The sequence below is a fragment of the Microcaecilia unicolor genome, chromosome 12 (genome assembly GCF_901765095.1).
Source record: "Microcaecilia unicolor chromosome 12, aMicUni1.1, whole genome shotgun sequence".
NCBI classification, from domain to species: Eukaryota; Metazoa; Chordata; class Amphibia; order Gymnophiona; family Siphonopidae; genus Microcaecilia; species Microcaecilia unicolor.
The window spans coordinates 79890803-79916722 of record NC_044042.1 but is presented as its reverse complement, the minus strand read 5'-3'; the positions used below and the strand labels follow the sequence as shown (position 1 = coordinate 79916722).

The window sequence follows — 25920 nt, the reverse complement described above, 5'->3', positions numbered from 1 at the left end:
ATTATCTGAAGTTCCATAAAATTTTAAAAGCTTTCCTCTCCAAAAAATCTCTACTAACAGAAAATGAACTTACTAATCAATTATTTTTGGTATTACTAAAGGACTATAATAATCCTCCCTCTTATATCATATCGGTTATTCAATTGTTTCTTTACTTCTGGAATCTATCATAACTGTATTATGATTATTCCACCTTATGCTATAGCTAATACTATGTATATCCAATTTTTTGATGCTACTACTACTCTCTTGTTAACCTCATTAAACCTGAGAATGCCTGGGATATAAAAGTTATAAATAAACAAGATGTTTAAAACCCAATGTTGCAAGAGGAATATCAGCTGCAGGACTCCCAGTTTTTCGCAAGGGTTCAGCTGCAGAGTGCACTTTGTGGATGCAAAGTGGATTTTAAAAAAAAGTTTCTGGTACTTGGTAGCTTTCTACTTTATTTGGGAGGAGTGGCCCAGTGGTTAGGGTGGTGGACTTTGGTCCTGAGGAACTGAGTTCAACTCCCAGCACAGGCAGCTCCTTGTGACTCTGGGCAAGTCACTTCACCCTCCATTGCCCGCCACATTGAGCCTGCCATGAGTGGGAAAGCACGGGGTACAAATGTAACAAAAAAAAAATGTATGGTATTAGCGGGTGCAGCTTCTGCCATTTACAATTACTTACAAAGTATGTCTAAGAGAGTTTGCATTGGAATGCAGCAGGTGTGGGAGTCTGAATTGCAGAATGGCTTGACAGAAGCACAGGGACAGGTGGTATGGTGCACATTTAACTTCTTCAGCATTTTTTATGTAGTCATTTTTTTGCCTTGATCACTCCTCTCTATGGAACCATAGGGACGATGCAAGTGACTCCTGCTGGTCTTGTAAAGGGTTGGTGAGGACTTTAATACATATGGTGTATGAATGCCCTAATTTACAAGTATACTGGAAGGATGTGTGGCAAAGAATCACAGACATCTTGTGTGGTGATGTTCCATTGTCTCTTACGGCAATTATTTGGAGGTCTGTGATTCTTCCTGCTGCTACTCCAAAAGCTACTACTACTACTACTTAACATTTCTAGAGCGCTACTAGGGTTACGAAGCGCTGTACAGATTAAGAAAAAGGACAGTCCCTGCTCCAAAGAGCTTACAATCTAATGGGCGAAATGTCAAGCAGGGGCAGTCCAGACCTCCCGAATAGAGGTATGGTGGTTAGGTGCCGAAGGCGACATTGAAGAGGTGGGCTTTTAGCAAGGCTTTGAAGATGGGCAGGGAGGGGGCCTGGTGTATGGGCTCAGGGAGTTTGTTCCAGGCATGGGGTGAGGCAAGGCAGAAAGGGCGGAGCCTGGAATTGGCAGTGGTGGAGAAGGGTATCGACAGGAGGGATTTATCTTGAGAACAGAGGTTATGGGTAGGAATGTAAGGGCAGATGAGGGTAGAGAGGTAGGGAGGGGCTGTAGATCGAGTGCATTTGTAGGTTAAAAGGAGAAATTTAAACTGTATGCGGTAAAGCTACAAAATGTCTCTTATTATTTAGTCTCAGTTGCTCTAAAGGTTATTGTAAATCACTGGAAAAACAATTGTGATGTGCATGTCAACTTAGGGTGGCATTGTGTCTTCCTATTTACAAAGCATGAGCAAATAAGACAGGGGCTTTATGGTTCATAAATGGGAAAGCAAGAGGGAGTTACTGGATCATTATTTATTTATTTATTGCACTTGTATCCCACATTTCCCCACCTATTTGCAGGCTCAATGTGGCTTACAAAGACCTCTTATGGCATCACCATTCCAGGGTAAAAAGATACAGTTGGTGTTACAAAGATATCAAGGATGACAAGAAGATTTAGTCAAGCAGTTATAGAAGGAAGACATTCAGAATAAGGGTGGAATGGTGGTGTGTTATAGTTAGTTATGGATTCTCGTGGTAGGCCTTGTTGAAGAGGTAGGTTTTCAAGAGATTTGCGAAAGTTAGTTATTTCGTTGTTTTCAGGCGAGTTAGTAGTGCATTCCACAGCTGTGTGCTCATGTAGGAACTTTTCAGCTGGACGCGTGTGTTAGTCTGTATTTTAATCCTTTACAACTAGGGAAGGTAAAATTATGTATCATACCTGATAATTTTCTTTCCATTAATCATAGCTGATCAATCCATAGACTGGTGGGTTGTGTCCATCTACCAGCAGGTGGAGATAGAGAGCAAACTTTTGCCTCCCTATATGTGGTCATGTGCTGCCGGAAACTCCTCAGTATGTCGATATCAAAGCTCCATCCGCAGGACTCAGCACTTAGAGAATTACACCCACGAAGGGACACTCTGCCCAGCTCACCACCGCCGAAACGGGGGAGGGGAATTAACCCAGCTCATCCCCACACAAGTGGGGGAGGGGAATCCGTCCAGCTCATCCCCGCGGAGCGGGGGAGGGACACCACACCCGCCGATGCGGGGGGATCTGGCTTATCCTGCAACCGCAACCGCGGGAGGAGCTGACTGACCCTAACACCGCCGAAGCGGGAGGGGTACAAAGCTGCCCTACAGCCGCACGAAGCGGGAGGGAGTGCCGGCAGAATTTAAATCTCAATCCAGCCCCGTAAAATGGAGGGGAGAGGAATGCAGCAGCTCACTGTAACACAAACTCGTCTCAACTCTTGAAGAATCCAAGTGAAAGAAGAACTTGAACACGAAGTCCTCCTGAAGTAACTGAAGGCTAAACTTGAACCTAAAATTCAACCAGAATATAAACAGTACAGATATCTGGGAGGGGCTATGGATTGATCAGCTATGATTAATGGAAAGAAAATTATCAGGTATGATACATAATTTTACCTTCCATATCATCAAGCTGATCAATCCATAGACTGGTGGGATGTACCGAAGCAGTACTCACCCAGGGCGGGACATAGAAATCCCTGACCGCAACACTGAAGCTCCAAACCGGGCCTCCGCCCGAGCAGCCACAGTCAAGCGGTAATGCCTGGCAAAGGTATGGGCCTTCCCCGCGGCCACCTAAGCCGCTGCAATGGCTTCCTTGCCCATCTTGCCACTGTAGGCTTAGAAGCCTGCAGACCCTTACGAAGACCTGTAAACAGGACAAACAGATGATCCGATTTCCGGAAATCATTGGTCACTTCCAAGTATCTGATGATGACTCGTCTCACATCCAGAAATTGAGAGCAGAGTATTCCTCTGGGTAGACCTCCCTACGAAAGGAAGGGAGACAGAGCTGCTGAATCACATGGAAGCGAAAAACAATCTTGGGCAGGAAGGAAGGCACTGTGCGAATAGTCACTCCTGCCTCAGTGAACTGCAGAAAAAAGCTCTCGACATGAGAGTGCCTGGAGCTCGGAAACTCTTCTGGCTGAAGTGATAGCCACCAAAAAGACTGCTTTCAACGTCAGGTCTTTCAGAGATGCCCTCGACAAAGGTTCAAAAGGCGGCTTCTGCAATGCTCTTAGCACCAGGTTGAGATTCCACGCAGGCACCACTGAGTGCAGAGGAGGGCGCAGGTGATTAACTCCCTTGAGAAAGCGCACCACATCTGGCTGCGAAGCCAGGGAAGCACCCTTCAGGCGGCCCCTGAAGCAAGCCAGAGCCGCTACCTGAACTTTCAGGGAACTGAGCGACAGGCCTTTGTCCAGACCTTCTTGCAGGAACGCCAACACTGAAGAAATTGGAGCAGTGAAGGGAGAAAGTGAGCCTGCTTCACACCACGCTGCAAAGATACGCCAAACCCTGGCGTAAGCAGTAGAAGTAGAGCGCTTCCTCACTCTCAGCATAGTGGCGATGACCTTGTCTGAGAAGCCCTTCTTTCTCAGATGCTGCCGCTCAATAGCCAGGCCGTAAGACCAAAGGGGGAGGGATCCTCCATCACCACGGGACCCTGATGAAACAGGCCCTGCTCCACTGGCAGCCGCAGAGGATCGCCGACTGAGAGCCTGATCAAGTCCGCATACCAGGGACGTCTGGGCCAATCCGGACCCACCAGGATTACCCTGCCGGGATGCTTTGCCACCCGGTCTAGCACCCTGCCCAACATGGGCCAGGGCGGGAACACATAGAGAAGCTCTTGTGTCGGCCACTGTTGGAGAAGAGCATCTACTCCCAGGGATCGAGGGTCCCGTCCTCTGCTGAAAAAGCGCGGCACTTGACAATTGGCCGATGACGCCATCAGATCTAGGCTCGGCTGGCCCCAGCGCTTCGTGATGCCCAAGAACGCCTGAGCAGATAGCTGCCACTCTCCGGGCTCCAAGGTATGGCGACTGAGAAAGTCCGCCTTGACATTCATGACTCCGGCAATGTGGGCCGCTGACAGCTGTTCCAGGTTCGCTTCCGCCCACTGGCATAGATTCATGGCCTCCTTGGCTAGAGGGGCGCTCTTGGTACCTCCCTGGCGGTTGACATAGGCCACAGCCGTGGCATTGTCCGACAGGACCCGTACAGGCTTCAACACCAGTACCGGGATGAACTCCAACAACACCAACCGAATGGCTCTGAGTTCCAGGAGGTTGATAGACCACTTGCCTCTGCAGGAGACCAGAGCCCCTGCGCTGTCCTTCCCAAGCAGTGGGCTCCCCAGCCCATCAAAGAGGCGTCTGTCGTGACGACAATCCACTCCGGGGTCACCAGAGGCATTCCTGCAGACAACTTGTCTGTCTGCGTCCACCAGCTCAGCGCCTTGCGCACTGCTGGGTCCAAGGGAAGGCGCACAGCATAATCCTCCGACATCGGAGTCCAGCGCAGCAGCAGAGATTGTTGTAGTGGTCTCATATGAGCCCTGGCCCAGGGCACTACTTCCATCGTGGCCGTCATAGAGCCCAACAGCTGCACGTAGTCCCAAGCCCGAATAGGAGAGGCTACTAGGAACTAGTCCACCTGAGCCTGAAACTTGACAATCCGATTGTCTGGCAGGAACACTCTGCCCACTTGGGTGTCGAATCGAACTCCCAGATACTCCAGGGACTGAGTCGGGCGCAGCTGGCTTTACTCCCAGTTGATGATCCACCCCAGGGAGCTCAAAAGAGCAACCACCCGGTTCACAGCTTTGCCGCACTCTGCATAAGAGGGGGCTTGGATCAACCAGTCGTCCAGATAAGGATGGACTTGAACTCCTTCCTTCCTCAGGAAGGCCGCGATGACCACCATTACTTTGGAGAAGGTCCGCGGAGCAGTAGCCAACCCGAACGGGAGGGCTCTGAACTGGAAGTGTCGGCCCAGTACTGCAAAACGCAGAAAGCGTTGATGAGGAGGCCAGATGGGAATATGCAAGTACTCTTCCTTGATGTCCAAGGATGCCCGGAACTCTCCTGCCTTAACTGCCGCTATAACAGAGCGGAGGGTCTCCATGCGAAAGTGCCGAACTTTCAAGGCCCAATTGACCCCTTTGAGGTCGAGGATAGGCCGTATAGAACCTCCTTTCTTTGGGATGACAAAGAAAAAGGAGTAACATCCCTTGCCAAGCTGATTTTCTGGCACCGGAACGACCGCCCCCAGGCGGATCAGATTGTTCAAGGTCTGCTGCACTACCACAGCTTTGACCGGAGACTTGCAGGGAGAGAGTACAAACCCGTCTTTTAAGGGTCGGCAGAACTCTAGCTTGTAGCCATCTCTGATGACTTCCAGCACCCAAGCGTCTGAAGTTATTGTGGTCCACTCGCCCATAAACGAGGACAGCCGTCCTCCAATCTGCACTGGGGCGTGGACCAAGGCCCCGTCATTGGGTACGAGACCCTGGGGGAGGACCGGAGGGAGCACCTCCGGGACGGCGGTCTCTGCGAAAGGAATGCTGCTTGGGGGAGAAGTTCCTCTTGAAGGAAGAGGGGGCAGAGGAGCCTGACCTGCCCGGGCGGTACCAACGGGCTTCCTGAAACCGTCCTCTGGAGGTACCAGGGCGAGTACTAGCCCGAACCCTGACCTCTGGTAACTTCTTGCCCTTAGACGTGCCGAGATCGGTCACGATTTTGTCCAGCTCGACCCCAAAGAGCAGCTTGCCTTTAAAAGGCAATCTAGCCAGGCGGGATTTAGAGGCGTGGTCAGCAGACCAATGTTTCAGCCAAAGCCACCGCCGCGCAGAGATTGTCTGAGCCATGCCTTTCGCTGAGGCCCTCAAGACACCATACAGCAAGTCTGCCAAATAGGCTAAGCCCGATTCCAGGGCCGGCCAATCAGCCCTCAAGGAAAGATCCGAGGGGAAAGCCCGCTGCACCATAGTCAGGCACGCCCTGGCCACATAGGAGCCGCAAATTGAGGCCTGCAAACTTAAAGCAGCTGCCTCAAAGGACGACCTTAAGGCAGCCTCCAATCTTCTGTCTTGGGCGTCCTTTAGGGCCGTGCCACCTTCCACCGGCAACGCCGTTTTCTTAGTCACCGCAGTGATTAAAGAATCCACGGTAGGCCACAGATAGGCCTCACGTTCACTTTCAGTCAAAGGATAGAGGCGGGACATAGCCCTAGCCACTTTAAGGCTCGCTTCCGGGACATCCCATTGAGCCGCAATTAAGGTGTGCATGGCATCATGCACGTGGAAGGTTCTAGGCGGGCGCTTCGTCCCCAGCATAATGGCAGAGCCAACAGGGGCTGAGGGAGAGACGTCCTCCGGAGAGGAAATCTTCAAAGTGTCCATGGCCTGTACCAACAGGTTGGACAAATCCTCTGAGCTAAAAAGCCGCGCTGCAGAGGGGTCATCCGCTCCATCCGAGCGGGGATCCGTCTCCTCCAAGGAATCCGCAAAGGACCGTTGGGAGACCTCAGATACGCTGCCCTCATCTACATCGGAGGAGACAAAGTCCTCCAAGGCTTGGGAATCAACTTGAGGGCGTTTACCTCTGGGAACCTCAACCTCTTTACCAGACGAGGGAGCAGGGGCAGCGTTTTGCATAAGGAAGGCCTGATGCAGCAGCAAAACAAACTCGGGGGAGAAACCCCCCAGACTGTGTACTTCCGCAGCCTGGGCAACAGCCCTAGACGCACCCTCAACCGGCGCTCGCAAGAGCGGGGGAGAGACATGCTGCGCATCCAAAATGGCATCCGGCGCGACACTCCGCGAAGGAGCCGCGCGGGAAGAACGGCGCTTAACTTTAGCCGCTTTTGTGCCGTCGCCCAAATTAAGGGCGTTCATGGCATTAATGTCTCCAACCTCAAGGGCGGCCCAAGAAGAAGCCGTCCGAGCCGCGTGGCCGGCCAAGATGGCGGAGGCGAGGAGCGGGGGATGGGCGTTTATGGCGGGAAAAATCGCCACGCCGGAGGAAGGACCGGGACATTCATCGGTCACGAAACTGTCACCCAACAAGGGCGAATCAGGCTTTAAGACCCCCGCATCCCCTCTAGAAGCGCCCAAGCGATCCGGGGAGCGACTCTTTACGCCCTCGCCCTCCGACGCCATATGCCACGTGGAGATAAATTGGGGAACCCCCTGCCCGCTATAAAAAGGTAAAAATTACCTGCTGTCCGCTCCGAGCTGTAACGACCTGGTGTCCCAGTGAGTAGCTGCAATAAACGTTTAAATAAACGTCGAAATAAACGCCTTTAAGGACGTTCAAAATTTTTTTTTTTTTTTTTTTTTAACGGAGCCAGCGGGAGGGGGGAGAAAAGGAGGGACCTGGCACCACCAGGTTTGCACTTGCTCAAAAGAGCCCTCAACCCCAGGCACTCAACAAAACCTAAAAATTAGGCTTGGAGGCCTAGCCAGAGCTGCTGCTGTGTGTGACCACCACCTGCTGAGATAGAGAACATACTGAGGAGTTTCCGGCAGCACATGACCACATATAGGGAGGCAAAAGTTTGCTCTCTATCTCCACCTGCTGGTAGATGGACACAACCCACCAGTCTATGGATTGATCAGCTTGATGATATGGAAGTGTAGATTAAGAAAAGTGCGGGCAGATCTTTTAGCATTTCTGGGTGGGAGGTCCACAAGGTCTAGCATGTAGGTCGGGGCATCTCCGTAAATGATTTTATGAACAATCGTGCTGGTCTTGAACACGATACGCTCTTTAAGTGGGATTATGTGTTAAAACTCCAAAGAAATCCTCTCAAGAATCATTTATTTGGTTTATTGTGTTTGGTTATTATTATATTTGGTATGATTTTGCATTTAGCTTTGGAAATTATAATAAAATGTTTTAAAACACACAAAAGGGGAGGTGAAGGCACAAAATCACAGTCTGTCGCAGCTCATTATCTTATAAATTCATCACATCTTTCTGATTTCTCTTAAAAAGATCATTTCATGAGGACTTGGCAAACTAACCCGACATACCAGTAAACCAGAACAGTGTGTTTCATAAACCTCTTCAGTTTATTTGTCTCAAACAGCAGTGGGATGTCCAGAATAACATAGCGGTAACCTGGGAGGGGAAGAAATAAAATAGCAAAGACTGTGCTTCAGTAGCAATGCTTCTGCAATAACGTATCCCTGCCATGAACTAGTATTGATATGTATACATTATATACTATATATGGATATATTATATAGTACATAATATATTGTAGCCATGGTTACATACATTGGTAGTATATATTATACTATCAATGTATGTAACCATGGATATAATCTATTTGCTACAACAAGTTTATATTCCAAATCTGGACATATACCGGTCAAAATTCAAAAATGATTTATGCGGGCAGGAGAAAGTTTTGTCTGCTTGAATCACATTCTGCAGGCCAGCTGCCAATATTAGCAGCACTTATTCAGGCAATGCTGCTGAATATCGGCTCTGACCCGAAAGGAGTAGTGCCAGGATGGAGTCAGAGGACAGCTCACAGCAATATTCACTGCTGGTGCTTGCAAAAATAGCAATCCTAACTTTGGTCATTCAACTATGCACTTGCTGGTACTGAATAGCAGCCAGCACCTGCATAATTTCCAAGTCCCAATTCCCCCCCCCCCCAGAATGTCCCCCTGGACACCATCCCCCCCCCCCCCCCCCCAGGACTGCCACAGGCCTACCTGTCTAATCCCTGGTAGTCTATTGAGAAATGGGCAGGAGTGATGCCCACTTGCTCCTTCCCCTTCATGGCTGCCTCTTCAAAATGGCTGCTATGGCCTCTAGCAGCAGTCTCACGGTAGTTAAATAGTATCTTATGGTACTATTTAACTACCATGAGACTGCTGCTAGATAGCTTATGCTGCCATGAGACTGCTGCTAGATATCACAGCAGCCATTTTGAAGAGGCAGCCTTGACAGGCAGGAGCAAGTAGGCATTGCTCCTGTCCATTACTACAAGGGATCGGGTGGCTAGGCTGGCCCATCGTGATCCCTTGGGGGGACAGGACATCTGGATGTTTATCTAGGGGGGGGGGGGGACCTAGCCACATATCATTACATGGGTCCCAGCTGGGACCCGCATAAATATCTTACATGGGTCCCGGCTGAATGTTTGCTGGGACCTGCATAAGCTCCAGCAGATAGCACAGAACAAATTAGCACCAGATATTCAACGCCAATGTCAGTTTTAAAAAGATTTCTGACTGCCAGTGAACCGAGTCCACGGGTCATGAATTCCTAGGGAGGTACAGCCAAAATTTTTTATTGCTGTTTCTGTGTGTATGTTAACATGATTTAATGCAGTGGTTCCCAAACCTGGCCCTGCAGGCAGACGAGCCAGTCAGGCTTTCTTATATCCACAATGAATATTAATGAGAGAGATTTGCATGCACTACCTCCACTGCATGCAAATCTCTCATGAATATTCATTGTGGGTATCCTGAAAACCTGACTGGCTGGGGTGTCTCCAGGTCCAGGTTTGGGAACCACTGATTTAATGCATACTAGAGCATGCTAGCATGTGATAAATAATGGAAAAAAAAAAATGAAAGCACCTCCCTACTGATTCCAACTTTAATAGCAGTGACTTTGCAGAAGTGTTCCATGCTCCTGAGACTTATCTACCATAAAACGAAAGTAAATGATACATTTATACTTCAACGGCTAAAACCTATATTGTACTCCTTCTGCATCCTGAAAGCATTCTCTTTGGTATGTCAGCAAGCTACTTGACTGTCAAAGTGCTCAGGACTAGAAGCTGTGAATAGACTCCTCTACAGATGCATCTTTCTATCTTTGTTGGCACTTACTGACATGCAGCTGGCCTTATCTGGCACTTTGGCTTCTTCAGAGTTTGACAGCGGTATTTGTTATGTTTATCAGGAGTAAAACAAGTCTTAAAGGATCACAAATATTGTGAGCCTTTTTCTCTTATCAGGGCTGATATAAGAACACCCAAGGCACATGACATTATAAGCTGGGAAATCCCAACAAAAGCAGCTCAATGGTTCTCTAAATCCTGGAGGATGCATTAAAAAAGAAATGCAAAACAACAACAACAAAAAAAACCTGCTACTCAGGGAATGCTGACTCCTTTTCTGCAGACAAAGAACTTGAGCCTTCCACACTCACTACCCTTTTCAGGATTGTGTTGAAATGTCAAAATACTTAAGGATCCCAATATACAAGTTAGGTCTCACCTTCCCCCCCCCCCCCCTTCTCCTTCCTAGCTTTCAAATTAGCTTGCTCTTCCACATATTACTCTTCTCATTACACAGGGCATTTAAAAAAAAAAAAAGATCATATTTTAAGTTCTTTTTTTTTTTTATTTTAAAGCTTTGAGCTGTACATAGCCCAAGTTGAGGGCAGCTGTCATATCACCTGTAGGTGCAGGAGTTTTAGCATGCTACTGAGCCTTATATACAAGCAACTTGAGAAGAGGTTCTGTAAGATATGAACTATGCCTTCAATATTCAGCCCTTGGTGATCAACACTTTGAAATGTCAGCCCCCACAGGCTTTTTATGCCTGGATATTCAGCACCAAAATGGACCCAGATACCGGTGCCGAATATCCAGGTACAATGTGGTCATCAACACAGACTGTTACCCGGGTGGACAGCCTTTTTACTGTCCTAACTTTATCCAGCTACTTACCCCATTAGCGAACTAAATATTGCCATTACCTTAGCTGTCTGGACCATCCCAGCACCATTTCCCGGGGCAGTCAGTGATAATTTCCAGCCGCCTTATCCAGAAAATCCATAGCTGGCCCTGCTGAGTAACACCTACCCAGGCAGGAGCCACTCCCTACACAGATGAGTGCTGCTGAATATCAATCCCTTTGAATTTATTTTGTGAATGTTTTTCAGCTTGGAGAAGAGACGGCTGAGGGGAGACATGATAGAGGTATATAAAATAATGAGTGGAGTGGAACAGGTGGATGTGAAGCATCTGTTCACACTTTCCAAAAATAGAAGGACTAGGGGGCATGCGATGAAACTACAGTGTAGTAAATTTAAAACAAATCAGAGAAAATATTTCTTCACCCAACGCATAATTAAACTCTGGAATTCGTTGCCGGAGAACGTGGTGAAAGCAGTTAGCTTGGCAGAGTTTAAAAAGGGGTTAGACAGTTTCCTAAAGGACAAGTCCATAAACCACTACTAAATGGACTTGGGAAAATCCACAATTCCAGGAATAACATGTAGATTGTCTGTATGTTTTGGAAGCTTGCCAGGTGCCCTTGGCCTGGATTGGCCGCTGTCGTGGACAGGATGCTGGGCTCGATGGACCCTTGGTCTTTTCCCAGTGTGGCATTACTTATGTACTTATGGGTTGGGGCAGAAGCATCCTTCAGAACTAGTAATTTGGGTGTTTAACTTGAACAATTGTTTTTTGTTAGCACTGTGGTTGCCTCTATAATTTAGGATCTGCTCTGGTACCCCTTGCTCCTAATTACACCTGTGTTAGTGATGGTCCTAATTGTTTTGGCAGAAGCTGGTCATATATGGCTCCCAACTGGTTTCAATATTATACTTATGAAGGACTGATCTGAGTTGAACATGTTAATCCAGATGTGCCCTCCAGCTCAGCCAACTTCAGGCGACCACACAATGAGGGACCCTCTTCCCCCCTCATGGTTTTCTTGGCACAATATAGGAATGATTTTCCACTGCTTTCTCCAAGCAATGGAGATTTAAGTGACTTGTCAAAGGACACAAGGAGCTGCTGTGGAATTTAAACCTGGGCTTTCTGGTTCCCAACCCACTGGTCTGAACATGCAGCTAAGTTATTTACCTGTAGCAGGTGTTCTCCGAGGACAGCAGGCATATATTCTCTTATGTAGGTGCCATCATCCACGGAGCCTGGTGCAGACACTGCCAAGTGCACTGTCACTTTAAATCTTTGAAGCAGTGCCCTCACCGCGCATACGTGGATGCCTTACTGCCTGATGCTTGAGCGCAGTCCAGTACTAAAGCTAAGGAGACAACTACAAGGGGAGGCGGGAGGGATGTGAGAATATATATCTGCTGTCCTTAGACAACACCTGCTACTGGTAAGTAACTTAGCTTTCTCATAGGACAAGCAGGCATAATAATTCTCACATGTGGGACTCACTAGCTACCAGGCTCACAACATAAATCAATTTTACAACTAAACAGAAAATTAGCCTGGTGGAAACAAGTAGGGCGGAATTGAATTTTAAGTAGTAAAAAGATTCTGTGGGACTGCTAGTCCAAACTAGCTATCCCACCTAGAATGCTGCTCCAGTGAAGGTGTGAATGGAAGACCATGTTGCTGCCTTGCAAACATTTTCAATGGAGACAGAGCAGAAATGGGCTACTGAAACTGCCACGGCTGTTACATTGAGAGCAGTGACTCAGCCAGGTATTCATGTAGGAGATACAATCAGCCAGCCAAATTGAGATTGTATGTTTGGTAACTGGAATCCTCAATCTGTTAGGGTTTAAGGACACAAAAAGCTGGGAGAACTTCCTATGAGGTTTTGTCCATTCTACATAGTATGCTAGAGCACACTTGAAATAAAGAAAGCAGTGTGGCTTTGCCAGGATTACAGTGTGGTTTAGGGAAGACGAGAGGTAATACAATGGACTGATTGAGATGGATGGAACTTCAATATCACTTTAGGAAGGAATTTGGGGTGGGTTCAGAGTACAACCCTGTCATGATAGAACCTGGTGTAAGGTAGGTCTGCCACAAGGGCTTGAAGCTCACCAATACTTCTTGCACAGGTAAGAGCTATTAAAAACACTACCTTATATGTAAGGAACTTTAGAGAAAAGGAACAAAGCGGTTCAAACGGAGGTTTCATAAGAGCTGTTAGGATGACATTGAGATTCCATGCCACCGGAGGTGGTTTGATAGGAGTTCTGGTATGAATCAAACTTTTCACGAATCTATTAAGGGAAGAACTGAAAGTGGCTATTATCAACGTTAGAATGAAAAGCACTGGTGACACTCAAATGTACCCTGACTGAGTTAGTTTTGAGGCCAGAATCTGAAAGGTGGAGGAGGTACTCTATAAGGGTAGGTAGAGAACTCATAGCAGGATCAAGTGCTCTGGCCGAGCACCAGAACAAAAATCTTTTCCACTTTAAAAGCTGTAATATTTTCACGCAGATTATTTCCTAGAGGCCAGGAGTATTCTACAAACTGCGTCAGGAAGGTTGAAGGAACGTAAATCTATGTAATCAGGAACCAAGCTGTCAGGGCTAGAGAGCGAGGGTCTGGATGAAGGAGAGACCAACCCCTCGTTCTGTGTTATTAGGGTTGGAAAAGGATCAAACTTCAATGGTTCCCTGGACGATAACTTTAGGAGAAGGGGCAAACAGATTTGACACAGCCAGTAGGGAGCTCTTAGAATCATGGTCCCCTGGTCTTAACGCAGTTTGAGAAAAGTTTTCCCTATGAGGAGGTAGTGGGGGGGGGGGGGGGGGGGGAAACGTATAGAAGGTCTGTTCCCCAGTGGAGCAAGAAGGCATCTGGGACTGTACAGTTGAGAGCATATATTTGGGAACAAAAGCAGGGAACTTGTTGCTCTGAGGAGAAGCAAAGAGGTCTATCACCGGGGTCCCCCACTGCTGGAATATTCGACGAACTACAGACGTGCTGAGGGACCATTTGTGAGGATGAAGACTCTGCTCAGCTTGTCTGCTACAGTATTCTGTTTGCCAGATAGCTAAACAGTTTTTATAGAGATGTTTCGAGAAGCTGCCCAAGTCCTTATCTGGATTGCTTGTCAACAAAGATGGTAAGAACCTGTCCCTCCCTGTTTGTTCAGGTAATACATTGCTATCTGATTGTCCATACGAACAAGTATTACCTGACCAAGAATACAGTCCTGGAAGGTTTTGAGAGCATTCCAAACAGCTCACAATTCCAGGTTGATACGATGTTTCTCATGCTGGGACCAAGAACCCTATCAGGGGCATTTTCGAAAGAGAAGGGTGCCCATCTTCCGACACAAATCGGGAGATGGGCGTCCTTCTCTCAGGGTCGCCCAAATCGGCATAATTGAAAGCCAATTTTGGGCGTCCTCAACTGCAATCCGTCGCGGGGATGACCAAAGTTCACAGGGTTATGTCGGAGGTGTAGCAAAAGCGGGACTGGGGCATGCTTAAGAGATGGGCATCCTCAGCCGATAATGGAAAAAAGAACGGCGTCCTTAACGAGCATTTGGTAGACTTTACTTGGTCCATTTTTTTTCATGACCAAGCCTCAAAAAGGTGCCCAAACTGACCAGACCACCAGAGGGAATTGGGGATGACCTCCACTTACTCCCCCAGTGGTCACCAACCCCCTCCCACCCTAAAATAAAAATTTTTTAACTTTTTTGCCAGCCTCAAATGTCATATCCAGCTCCATGACAGCAGTATGCAGGTCCCTAGAGCAGTTTTAGTGGGTGCAATGCACTTCAGCCAGGTGGACCCAGGCCCACCCCCCCCCCCCCCCACCTGTTACACTTGTGCAGGTAAATGTGAGCCCTTCAAAACCCACCCGAAACCCACTGTACCCACATGCAGGTGCCCCACTTCACCCCTTAGGGCTATGGTAGTGGTGTACAGTTGTGGGGAGTGGGTTTTTTTTTTTTTGGGGGGGGGGGCTCAGCACACAAGGTAAGGGAGCTATGCACCTGGGAGCAATTTGTGAAGTCCACTGCAGTGCCCCCAAGGGTGCCTGGTTGGTGTCCTGGCATGTGAAGGGGACCAGTGCACTACAAATGCTGGCTCCTCCCATGACCAAATGCCTTGGATTTGGTCATTTTTGAGATGGGCGTCCTTGGTTTCCATTATCGCCAAAAATCGGGGACGACCATCTCTAAGGTCGACCTAAATGTTGAGATTTGGGCGTCCCCGACCGTATTATCGAAACAAAAGATGGAAGCCCATCTTGTTTCGATAATAGCGATTTCCCCGCCCCTTCACAGGGCCGTCCTGTGGGGACACCCTCAGGGAAATTTGGGCGCCCCGTTCAATTATGCCCCTCCATTTGGCGGGATGTGCTTCCCAAATTGTCATGGTGGTATCTGTGATGAGGACCTTGTGATGTGAAAGGGGTTGGAACGGAAGGCCCCGGGTAAGATTCTGGGACACCATCCACCACTGTAGAGTGGTGTAGCTGTGGTGTGATTTGAATATGAGCCAATAGTAATCCTGTGGTTTTGGACCACGGAGAGGAAAGTATCAACAGAAGAATTCGGAAGTGAAGATGAGCCAATGTTGTTATATGGACGGTTAAAGCCATGTGACCGAGTAAGCAGAGCATCTGATGAGCAGATATTTCAGAGGACTTGAACATCTGAGTGGTGAGATGTAGTGCATTGTTTGCCCCTGGTTCAGGAAGGAAGGCTCATCCCTGAGTAGTATCGAAGAGAGCCCTATGAACTCTAAGGTCTAAACTGGTTGAAAATGTAATCCAAGGAGTTCCAGGAGCCTTATGGCAGACTGAATGGAGGTGCTTGTTGACTCTCGGGAGGCTGCCTTGATTAACCAGTTGTCCAGGTAGGGGACAATGTGTATGTTCCACCTGCGAAGTGTTACAGCTACTAGACACTTCGTGAAGACCTGAGGAGCCGAGGCCAAGCCAAATGATAAAACCTACAACTGACAGTGCAGAGTTCCACAGTGAAAGTGGAGGAACTTTCTATGTGCAGGGACAATAGGTATGTGCATGCATGCATTCTTGAGATCTAGAGAGCAAAGCCAATCATTGAGTTGTATCATGGGAAGTAGTGACCTAAGGGACACACTGCAAAATTTTTGAGTAGAAAATAAGTCTTGAGGATCGAGAACTGGACGTACTCCCATCGTTTTTGGTATGAATAAATATCTGGAAAAGAACCCTTGACCCCTGTCCAGCAGAAGAACTGGTTCTATTGCATTCTGCCAGAGTAGGGCTAAGAGCTCTTCTCAAAATAATTTCATTTGGAGGGAGCTGAAATGAGACTCTCTTGGTGGATGGTCAGGAGGTCTTCTTTGCCAATGCAGAGAACAGCCATGCTGAATGGGGTGTAGCACCCAATGGTTTGAGGTTATGAGAGGCCTCCTTATGACCACAATGCTCTCTAGGAAGGAGTCAAAAAATTAGGCTATTGCTTAGGCTGAGAGGGTATCTGGGATTTTTGACTCCGCTGCTGCCTTGGATGCGAGTGTTGGGGCATAGTCCTTTGAGGTGGAGTGTAATGGTGATTAGTACCCCCCCCCCTCAATATTCAAAACCATTTAAACGGCCAGGAATAGCTTAACTGGCTATCCAGCGATATTCAGCAGGGGATAACCGGCTATCCCCTGCTGAATATTCTCTGTTAATGGCTAAGAGATAGCCAGCTATTCCCGAATATTCAGTGCATAGCCAACTACTGTAAGCGGCCACATCAGGCCATGTAAATAGTTGGAATATCTCTGAATATAAAACCGGCCATCTTTGAATATTAACTCTGTCAGTTTAAATCAGCCAAAAATAAACCGGAAATTCAATGTCAGCAACTGGAAATGGCCCGGCATTAAACATCCCGGCTGACTGCCGACCACAGGAGTTGGCCAGGCTCCCTCCCACGGGTCTGAATACTAGGCCATTAATGTCCTCCTGCAAACCTTTTAGAAGAAGAAGAAGAAGCAGCAGCAGTTTGGGGCCTGGATATAGTATCTGTATGTTTGTAAAATCAGATCAGCCACTTCCTCGACTGTTGCCAAACAAGTTCTCCACGACAAGGGACATCTTCTAGATACTCCTGGATAGAAGATTTGAGGTCAGAGACCATGAACCAAGAGAGACAGGAAGAGAAATCAAAGGCCTGTCTTGCCTGATATTCACGACAGTCAAGAAGTTTTCTGTGAAGCTTATGGAATTACTCATCTTTGTCAAGGGGAAGGAATTCCACAAAAGATAGCGTACTTTGAATTAGAGATTTTAAGTAAATTGCGGAATAAAGTTAATAATCCAAAATGCAATTGCTTAGCATTGAAGTCTGAAAAGTTTTCTGCCCCCCCCCCCCAAAAAAAAGTGTAATGTTCTCATTTCTCTTCCTTGAGGAGTAGAAGCACGAGATCTTGCACTGCGAGTGCGCTTTAAGGAAAATTCCACAACTAGGGAACGATGGCGTAATTGTTTTCTCAAATTCAGTGGATTTCTGTATCCTATACATTGTATAAATTTTCTTTGGGACTACCTGAACTGTCAGTGGAGTCTCCCAGTTCTTGAGTAGAGTATTTTTCATAACTAAATGAAATGGAAAAGTGATTCCTTTTCTAGGAGGAGAGTCATAATCTAGAACTTCAAAAAGTTCTGAATGAGGCTTTTCCTCTGTTTCCAATTTGAAAGATGTGGCTTGAGCCATCTCACGGACAAAGCCAGGAAAAGAAATAATCTCTGGAGGAGACCTATGTCTCTCAGGTGGCAGAGAAAGATCACATGAAATGCAATAGGACTCCTCAGCTGAGAAGTCTTGTGGGTCTTGATTCGTCTCCCAGGAGAAGTCAGAGTCCGAATCTTCAAAGTAATGCTCATGGGAAGTACGTGGAAGAGTGTGTTAACTAGAGCACTGGCTCTGCGTTGAGGTGCATCAAGGCAGATGAGTCTCCGAAGTTGAAGAAAGTTCCTCTGGTGATATCAACGTATACGTCAATTGGTTTCATGCCGCACTGGACAGTCAATGCCAAGCCTGCATGCGGAACCTCTCCGCTGACCGTCTCTCTGATGCATCGATAGGCTGGGATGAGGTTAGCACAAGCACCCTATAATCCTATATAGGACTGCAAATGCAGTAGCCCTAAAAGCTCGTCTTTGAGCATAGCCCAGATTTCCTCATAAAGAGTAGGCATCAGGACCGGCTGAGAAAGCGGTGTGGACGCAGCCTGAGTGTAGGCGTAGGAGATCTTGAAGACCTCAAAGGCTCTCAGTGAGAAATGAGCTGGAGAGGAGGAGAGCAGTCACTGCAGCATGGACACTTTCTGTGCAACGAGGATGTCAATGGAGGGGAGGTGTTGGTAGAGTGCCTGGATGGAGAACGATGGCGATGCTTCTTATGTTTTTTAGGCTGCATGTCCCTCTATGCAAACAGCACCGACGACAAGGGCGTAGAGTCCTTACTGGTACACAGTAATGAGTCCAATGCTGGACCTTCTTGATTCTACGTCCGTGCACCCGTTGTCGATGCCAATACTAATGCAGGTTCCACATCAAGTACCAAATCCCCTGCCATGTTCAATGTGGATGCACAGCCAAAATGTTTTTCACGCTGGAATCTGCAGGCTTTAAGGATCTTCACTTGCACGCACAGGCAGATGTCACAGAGATCTGGACCTAAACACAGAACACACCAGTTATGGGGGCTGTGCCTGGAATTGTCCTATTGCATTGAGTACACTTCTTAAAGTCATTCGGCACCCTCATAAATATGGAGGAAAAGACAGCAGACGCTAGGTCAAAAGGCTCTATGGTCCAGGGAGCTCAAGTAGTTACGTACCCGAAAACAGCTGATGTTTCCTGGGCAAAACAAGGGCTCAGAAAGGATGAAAACTGAGAATTAAAAAAAATTTTGAACAACAATACTGAAAAAAGAAGAATATGAAGAAAAAAAAGTCCCTTAAAAGGGAGGGCACAAAAAAGGCAAATGTTTGACACACTGAGGAGAGATTTTAAAAAATCAACTTCTCTACTCCGTGGAAAACAATAGACTGCTGGTCCCATGCTCACGCGTCCGGTGGGGAGGCACCTGTGCACACACAGTACAGGCACTACATCAAAGATTTAAAGGGACAGTGAACTTGGCAGTGTCCGCACCAGGCTCCGTGAATGACATCAACCACACGTGAGAATATTTTACCTGCTTGTCTTTGGAGACTAATATATACCCTCAAACACCTCATGCTTTGTGCATAGTCTGTTTGTACATGGCTCCTATCTGCTGGGTTCTTTCTTTTGCAGCAGCACTGAATGTGGTGAGTGGGTGCCCTTTTACATAGTAGATTCACACTCTCTGCTTTATGTATTCCAAGGTAATCTGGACCCTATCTTCTTTTTATTATTTGTTACATTTGTATCCCACATTTCCCGACCTTTTGCAGGCTCAATGTGGGAGGTTTAATTATTTTTTTGTAATATATATATTTTTGCAAGAACAATTTTACAATTTTCTTCCATTGTAATTTGTTTTTATTCTTTACATATTGTCAAACCTCCCCATAGGTTATGTCTGGGAGACGTGGAGGGGCATTTTCGAAAGGGACGTCCACGTTTCGATTTGGACGTCCTTGCAAAACATCCGGGGCGGGGAAACCTGTATTTTCGAAACAAGATGGACGTCCATCTTTCATTTTGAAAATACCATCAGGGATGTCCAAATCCTTAAATTTGGTGGTCCTTAGAGATGGACGTCCATAGACATGGTCGTTTTTGATTTTCAGCGTTTTCGAAACCAAAGACATCCATCTCAAATGACCAAATGCAAGCCATTTGGTCGTGGGAGGAGCCAGCATTTGTAGTGCACTGGTCCTCCTGACATGCCAGGACAGCAACCGGGCACCCTAGGGGGGCACTGCAGTGGACTTCATAAATTGCTCTCAGGTACATAGCTCCTTTACCTTGTGTGCTGAGCCCCCCCAAAACCCACTACCACAACCGTACGCAACTACCATAGCCCTTACTGCTGAAGGGGGGCACCTAGATGTGGGTACAGTGGGTTTGTGGTGGGTTTTGGAGGGCTCGCTGTTTGTTCCACAAACGTAACAGGTGGGGGGGGGGGGGGGGATGGGTCTGGGTCCGCCTGTCTGAAGTGCACTCACCCACTAAAACTTCTCCAGGGACCTGCATACTGCTGTCATGGACCTGAGTATGACATCTGAGGCTGGCACGACATATTTATAAAGATGTTTTTTGAGGGTAGGAGGGGGTTAGTGACCACAGGGGGGAGTAACAGGAGGTCATCCCCAATTCTCTCCGGTGGTCATCTGGTCAGTTCGGGCACCTTCTTGTGCCTTAGTCGTAAGAAAAATAAGCCCAGGTGAAAACGTCCAAGTGCTCGTCAGGGACAGTCTTCTTTTTTTCGATTATGGGTCAAGGACGTCCAAGTGTTAGGCACGCCCAAGTCCCGCCTTCGCTACGCCTCCGACACGTCCCCTTGAACTTTGGCCGTCCCTGCGACGGAGTGCAGTTGGGGACGTCCAAAATCGGCTTTCGATTATACCGATTTGGACGACCCTGGGAGGACATCCATCTTCCGATTTATGTTGAAAGATGGGCATCCTTCTCTTTCGAAAATGAGCCCAATAATGTCAGGAAAAAGAGGAGGGGGAAGGGAGTAACCTCCTTGCTCCCTTTTTTCTGATCTGTCGAAATACTTTATTTTGTCTCAACATAGGCCCTTGATTCCGGCAGTCATGCAAAAACAAGTCAGGCCACTGACTGATTTTATTATTATTTTTATTATTTATTGCATTTGTACACCACATTTTCCCACCTATTTGCAGGCTCAATGTGGCTTACAGAGTGTTGTTATGACAGAGCCATGACAGAATAATGGATACAATCGAAAGTATGCAGAAAATGGATGTGGAATTAGAGAGGATAGTGTTAGATAGGATAGATTAGGGGTGAATTTATGTCTTCAAGGGTTCTTTTTGTAGGCTTTATTGAAGAGATGTGTTTTCAGAGATTTGCGAAAGTTGCTTAGATTGTCCATGGTTTTTAGGGCTGGGGGTAACCCATTCCATATCTGTGTACTTCTGAAGGAGAAGGTAGAGGCGTATGCCTGCTTATATTTGAGTCCTTTGCAACTGGGGAAATTCAGGTTGAGGAATTTGCGGGCTGATCTCTTGGCATTTCTGGGCGGTAGGTCCACAAGGTTAGACATGTACGGTGGGGCATCTGCGTTGATGATCTTGTGTACGATCGTGCAGATCTTGAATTCAATGCGTTCCTTGAGTGGAAGCCAGTGAAGTTTTTCTCTTAAGGGTTTCACACTTTCGTATTTGGGTTTTCCAAATATGAGTCTGGCTGCGGTGTTTTGGGCTGTTTGGAGTTTCTTAATAGTTTGTTCTTTGCAGCCAGAGTAGAGAGTGTTGCAGTAGTCCAGGTGACTAATTACCATAGACTGTACCAAAGTACGGAAAACGTTTCTCGGGAAGAAAGGCTTAACTCTTTTGAGTTTCCACATCGAGTAGAACATCTTTTTTGTCGTGTTCTTCACGTGGGTATCAAGAGTGAGGTTTCGGTCGATGGTGACTCCAAGAATCTTCAGGTTTTCTGATATAGGTAGGGTGCAGTATGGTGTGGTTATAGTGGAGTAATTGTTTGTGTTGTATTGTGAAGTGAGTACTAGGCATTGAGTTTTAGCTGGAATGAGTCTGCCCAACTATGCATGGTTCTGAAACTTTGGTTGATCTCGTTGGTGATTTCGTTTAGGTTGTGTTTAAACGGGATGTAGATCGTGACATCGTCAGCATATATATAAGGGTTAAGGTTTTGATCGGCTAATAATTTGGCTAGAGGTATCATCATTAGGTTGAAAATGGTTGGTGAGAGGGGGGAACCTTGTGGAACTCCGCATTCTGGTGTCCATGGAGGTGATCTTTCTGCGTCAGTAATTACTTGGAAGGATCTGGTGGTGAGGAATCCCTCGAACCACTTGAGGACTGGGCCTCCGACTCCGAAGTATTCTATGAAGTAGTACTCCATGATCCACCATGGCGAAGGTGCTTGACATGTCAAATTGTAGTACGAGTATGTTCTTACCAGTAGCAATTGTTTTTTTGAATGAGCTCATTGCCGCCACTAGTAAAGTTTCGGTACTGTGATTTGATCGAAATCCTAATTGTGACTCGTGTAGAATTGAGTGTTTAGTTAGATAATCAGTGAGTTGTTTCGTAACTATGCCCTCTATTATTTTGGTTATGAGCGGGATAGATGCAACTGGTCGATAATTATGCTTTTCTTGACGTCTTTTGGCAGAGGAGTGAGTAGGATGTTTCCTTTATTCGTGGGGAATAAACCACTTTGGAGACTATAGTTTACTTGGTCCGTAAGGTCTTTCTTGAATTGTTTGGGGCCGGCTCTTATTAGGCTTTTTTTTTACATTTAAAAGTGGAGGTTTTGTTATCTACTGAAGAACTATTTTGATTTCTGATTTCATCTTATTGTACTACTTTTGTTTTAAAATTGTTATTGTAGTGACCTCGAGCCAGTTCTCAACTTTTTATTCATATTATTTTTGAAAAGGCAAGAGTACCGCCACATGAAGTTGAGTGATTTTCTATGGCCAAACAGATTTCACATTTAATTTTGGGGTAAGAGGGTAAGATTTACATACAACTACCTTGACCTGTGCACCAGATAAGGCAGAATAGCAACCACTGATAAACATAAAATTGGAGATGTAAATTCTATTGATCTTGTGAGACAGAACAGTCATCTCTTACCTTTACATGCAAAAAACACTTGCAAAACAAAAACATAAAGAGGAGAAAATCTGACTGGCTGACAAATCTCCCAGTGCCATATTATAATCTCCTGCATACATTGGTTGCCTTACCAAGCACAAAGTATTTCATTATCTGCTTCAGCATGGCCTTCTGTATGCGTGGGTGGATGATTGAGTTCAGCAGCTGCCGTTTCTCTGAGCTAGAGAATATGATGCTGCCTAGCTTTTCTCGATTTATCTCATCATTCTCTAGAAGAATCTCATTTCCAAACTTCTGCACGATCAGCTGGTAAGCTGGCTCATTGGGCTGAACCACTGCAAAATTTATAAAGGAAAAATTAAGAACAAAGCAAATTATGCTCTGCATAATTTAAGAGGGTTAGCATGTTCCTTCTCCACCAGAAATCTATCCAAGCAAGAGATTAGAGTTACTCAGAGAGACTTACTTGCACCGTGTGAGTGTTCTCAAATAGGCGTTTACAAAATGCATTTGCCGTATAAAGTACACACTGGAAGAATTGCATGGATGCATATATCCCTTCCACAGTCCAACCAAAAGTTCCCAAAAGTGCCACAGGGCAGGCAGACATCTGGAGCACCAGCATCCCAGACTCCTGCTGCTCCTTCCAATCCCTTCACTACTATGAAGATGGCAGGAACCAGAACCACTAGTAGCAGTATGGATTCCTGCTTTCCTTCTACAACCTACCTTACGGCACATACAGTCAGGGTATGTGGTCGCAAGTGTACGCTTAATCTAAACAGACACATATACAGATATGCCTTCCACAACAGATGCTCTCACTCTAGCAAACACACCTACAAAATAAGACATTTTTAAAAACCTTGTCGGGCTATGACATCTGCATCAATCACTGCACAGCCCAGCTCCTGAAACACAGTCACCACCGTGCTTTTTCCTGAAGCAATCCCACCTGTAAGACCAACCAGGAACATTCTGCCCTGCAAAACATAAAGAACCTGTTTCATTGACAAGACTTCATTCATGCCTAGGGTGACCATATAGTTCCATGTCAAAAGGGAAAGGCTTGGTTTTGCCCCATTGCATGCAGGGTGATGCAATCCTGAATTTCCTAGTGATTTCTCTAAAGCAGGACTACATCTCTCCATATGCAAAAGGAGTAAACCAAGACTACCTCAGGCTCATCCCCTTAATATGGATCTCTATGGGCACCTATACTCATAGCCCATGTGTACCCACATTTTTGTTATTTCAAACGTTCAGCAGAACTGATGAAACTGGAAACATGAAGACCAATGGAGATCTCAAGGAAACGTATTTCTTTCCTTTTGTTATATTTTAGATTTTCACATTAGCCATATCTTGGTGCGGCTTGTTCCTCACTGCCTGCAGAGGGCTAAAAACTCAGCCTCGATTGGAATAAGCCCAGTGACTAGAAAACAATGGTGGCTACAGACTATAGCATGATGGCCACCAAATCCAAAAAGTCCAAATTTTGTCAAAAACATTGACTAACATAGGGGCAACGGAACACGTTTTTTGTATGGAAGGACCAAACCAACCAGTCTCTGGCCCTACCCCCAAGCTTTCTAGGAGCTGATGATCTGTTGGGAAAAATACTGGGGAGATCATGACCCCAGTGGCCTACCCTGTTCCTCTGCTTATGCTGTTAATATCATTCATTAGTACATAAGGCTGTATTACAAATAGCAGAATTTTATGAACAGAGTGAGGAACCAAATATAGCAATCTTACAGATTTTATTAATGACAGCACTTGATTTACATAGGGCAGGGATTCTCAACCCAATCTTTGGGACATACCTAGCCAGTCTGGTTTTCAAGATATCCTTAATGAAGTAGATTTGCATGCACTGTCTCCATTGTATGCAAATTTATATCATGCATATTCACTGTGGGTATCCTGAAACCCTCAATGGCTGGGTGTGTCCCAAGGCCTGGCTTGAAAAACGTGCAAATCTGCCCAATATTTCAGTTCAGCTTTCATGGATTTACAGACCAGTCATTCCCAACCTAGTCCTCAGAGCATACCTAGTCCCAACAGGTTTTCAGGCTATCCATGATGAATATTCATGAGTTAGATTTGTATGCAATTGAGGCAGTGCACGCAAATCTCTCGCATGCATATTCATTGTGGACATTCTGAAAACCTAATGAGACTAAGTATGCCCCAAGGACTGGGTTGGGAATGGCTGATCTAGACACAAACACATATGAAAAAATGAAGAATGCTTTAAATCAATTGATCTTAGCTAGAAAGGTGAAAACTGGCATATTATAGACCAGTATCTTCTGGGTGTGGAGGATACTCACAAAGAAGATGCATTTTGTAAACTACTTTAAATAACTTTGTGCCAAGATGTTATAGACACATAAATAAATAGAGCATATTGATGAGGGGGTTGAGGTTCTTTAGACTATTAGAATTTTGTATTAATGTGATTTTATATGGATTAGAACTGAGGAGAGGGTTAATTTTTAGTTATTATATTTTGTATTTGTGAAATTGTGTATCCATCTGATTTCTGTGGCACATTAGGTGTTGTTTTGTGTTTTTATATTCTGCCTTGAACTGGATTATGGTTAAGCACAATCCACACCTCCCCCCCCCCCCCCCATATTCAAAAGCATTTAACTGTACAGAATTGGCACCTGGCCAGTTAAATGCCCCATAACTAGCTATCTGGCGATATTCAGAGGGAGATAGCCAGTATCTCCCGCTGAATATCACCAGTTAGCAGGTTATACCTGCTGATATAACCAGCTATCTGTCGATTTTCAGCCCTTTAGCAGCTATATTTGGCTGCATAAATAAATGGGATATCTTTGGCCGGTATAAACATAACCAGCTAAGTCTGAATATTGACCTAGCTGGTTATGTTCAAACCAGCCAATACTGAAAGGGTGCCTGTGACAGCCAGGCATTGAATATTCAGGTTTAGCGCTTAGTGCGGGAATTTGCGGGGCCCAATATAAGTAATCACTTCAACTATTTAATTCAATTAAATCCATTCCAACAATAAGAGCAATTTTCAAAGATTTTTACATGGATATGCAGCTGTCTGCATGTTTAAATAAATTCCCCTCTGTGGCCATCTACAAAACATGACTGAACTCGTAGAAGGGATCATTTGGTTAAATCACAACCTGTGATTATTTGCATTTGGCCTCTCCTTCACTGTCAAAAGTGTCACCTGGTCGGCTAGCACACTAGTAGAGGCAATAAGT

The 25920-nt window shown here is 46.2% G+C and overlaps 1 protein-coding gene across 9 annotated transcripts in view; it reads right to left on the bottom strand.

Moving 5' to 3' along the window:
• DCAKD (dephospho-CoA kinase domain containing) overlaps positions 1-25920 on the bottom strand; it is a 39683-nt gene that overhangs the window by 2763 nt on the left and 11000 nt on the right. For all 9 annotated transcript variants that reach the window (XM_030220659.1, XM_030220658.1, XM_030220656.1 and 6 more), the window contains 3 exons: positions 23535-23652; positions 22801-23004; positions 8242-8329 (listed from right to left, as the gene is read on the bottom strand). In XM_030220659.1, coding sequence (XP_030076519.1) covers positions 8242-8329; positions 22801-23004; positions 23535-23646 — 404 coding nt within the window. In that variant the 5' untranslated portion in view covers positions 23647-23652. The remainder of the gene's footprint in view (positions 1-8241; positions 8330-22800; positions 23005-23534; positions 23653-25920) is intronic.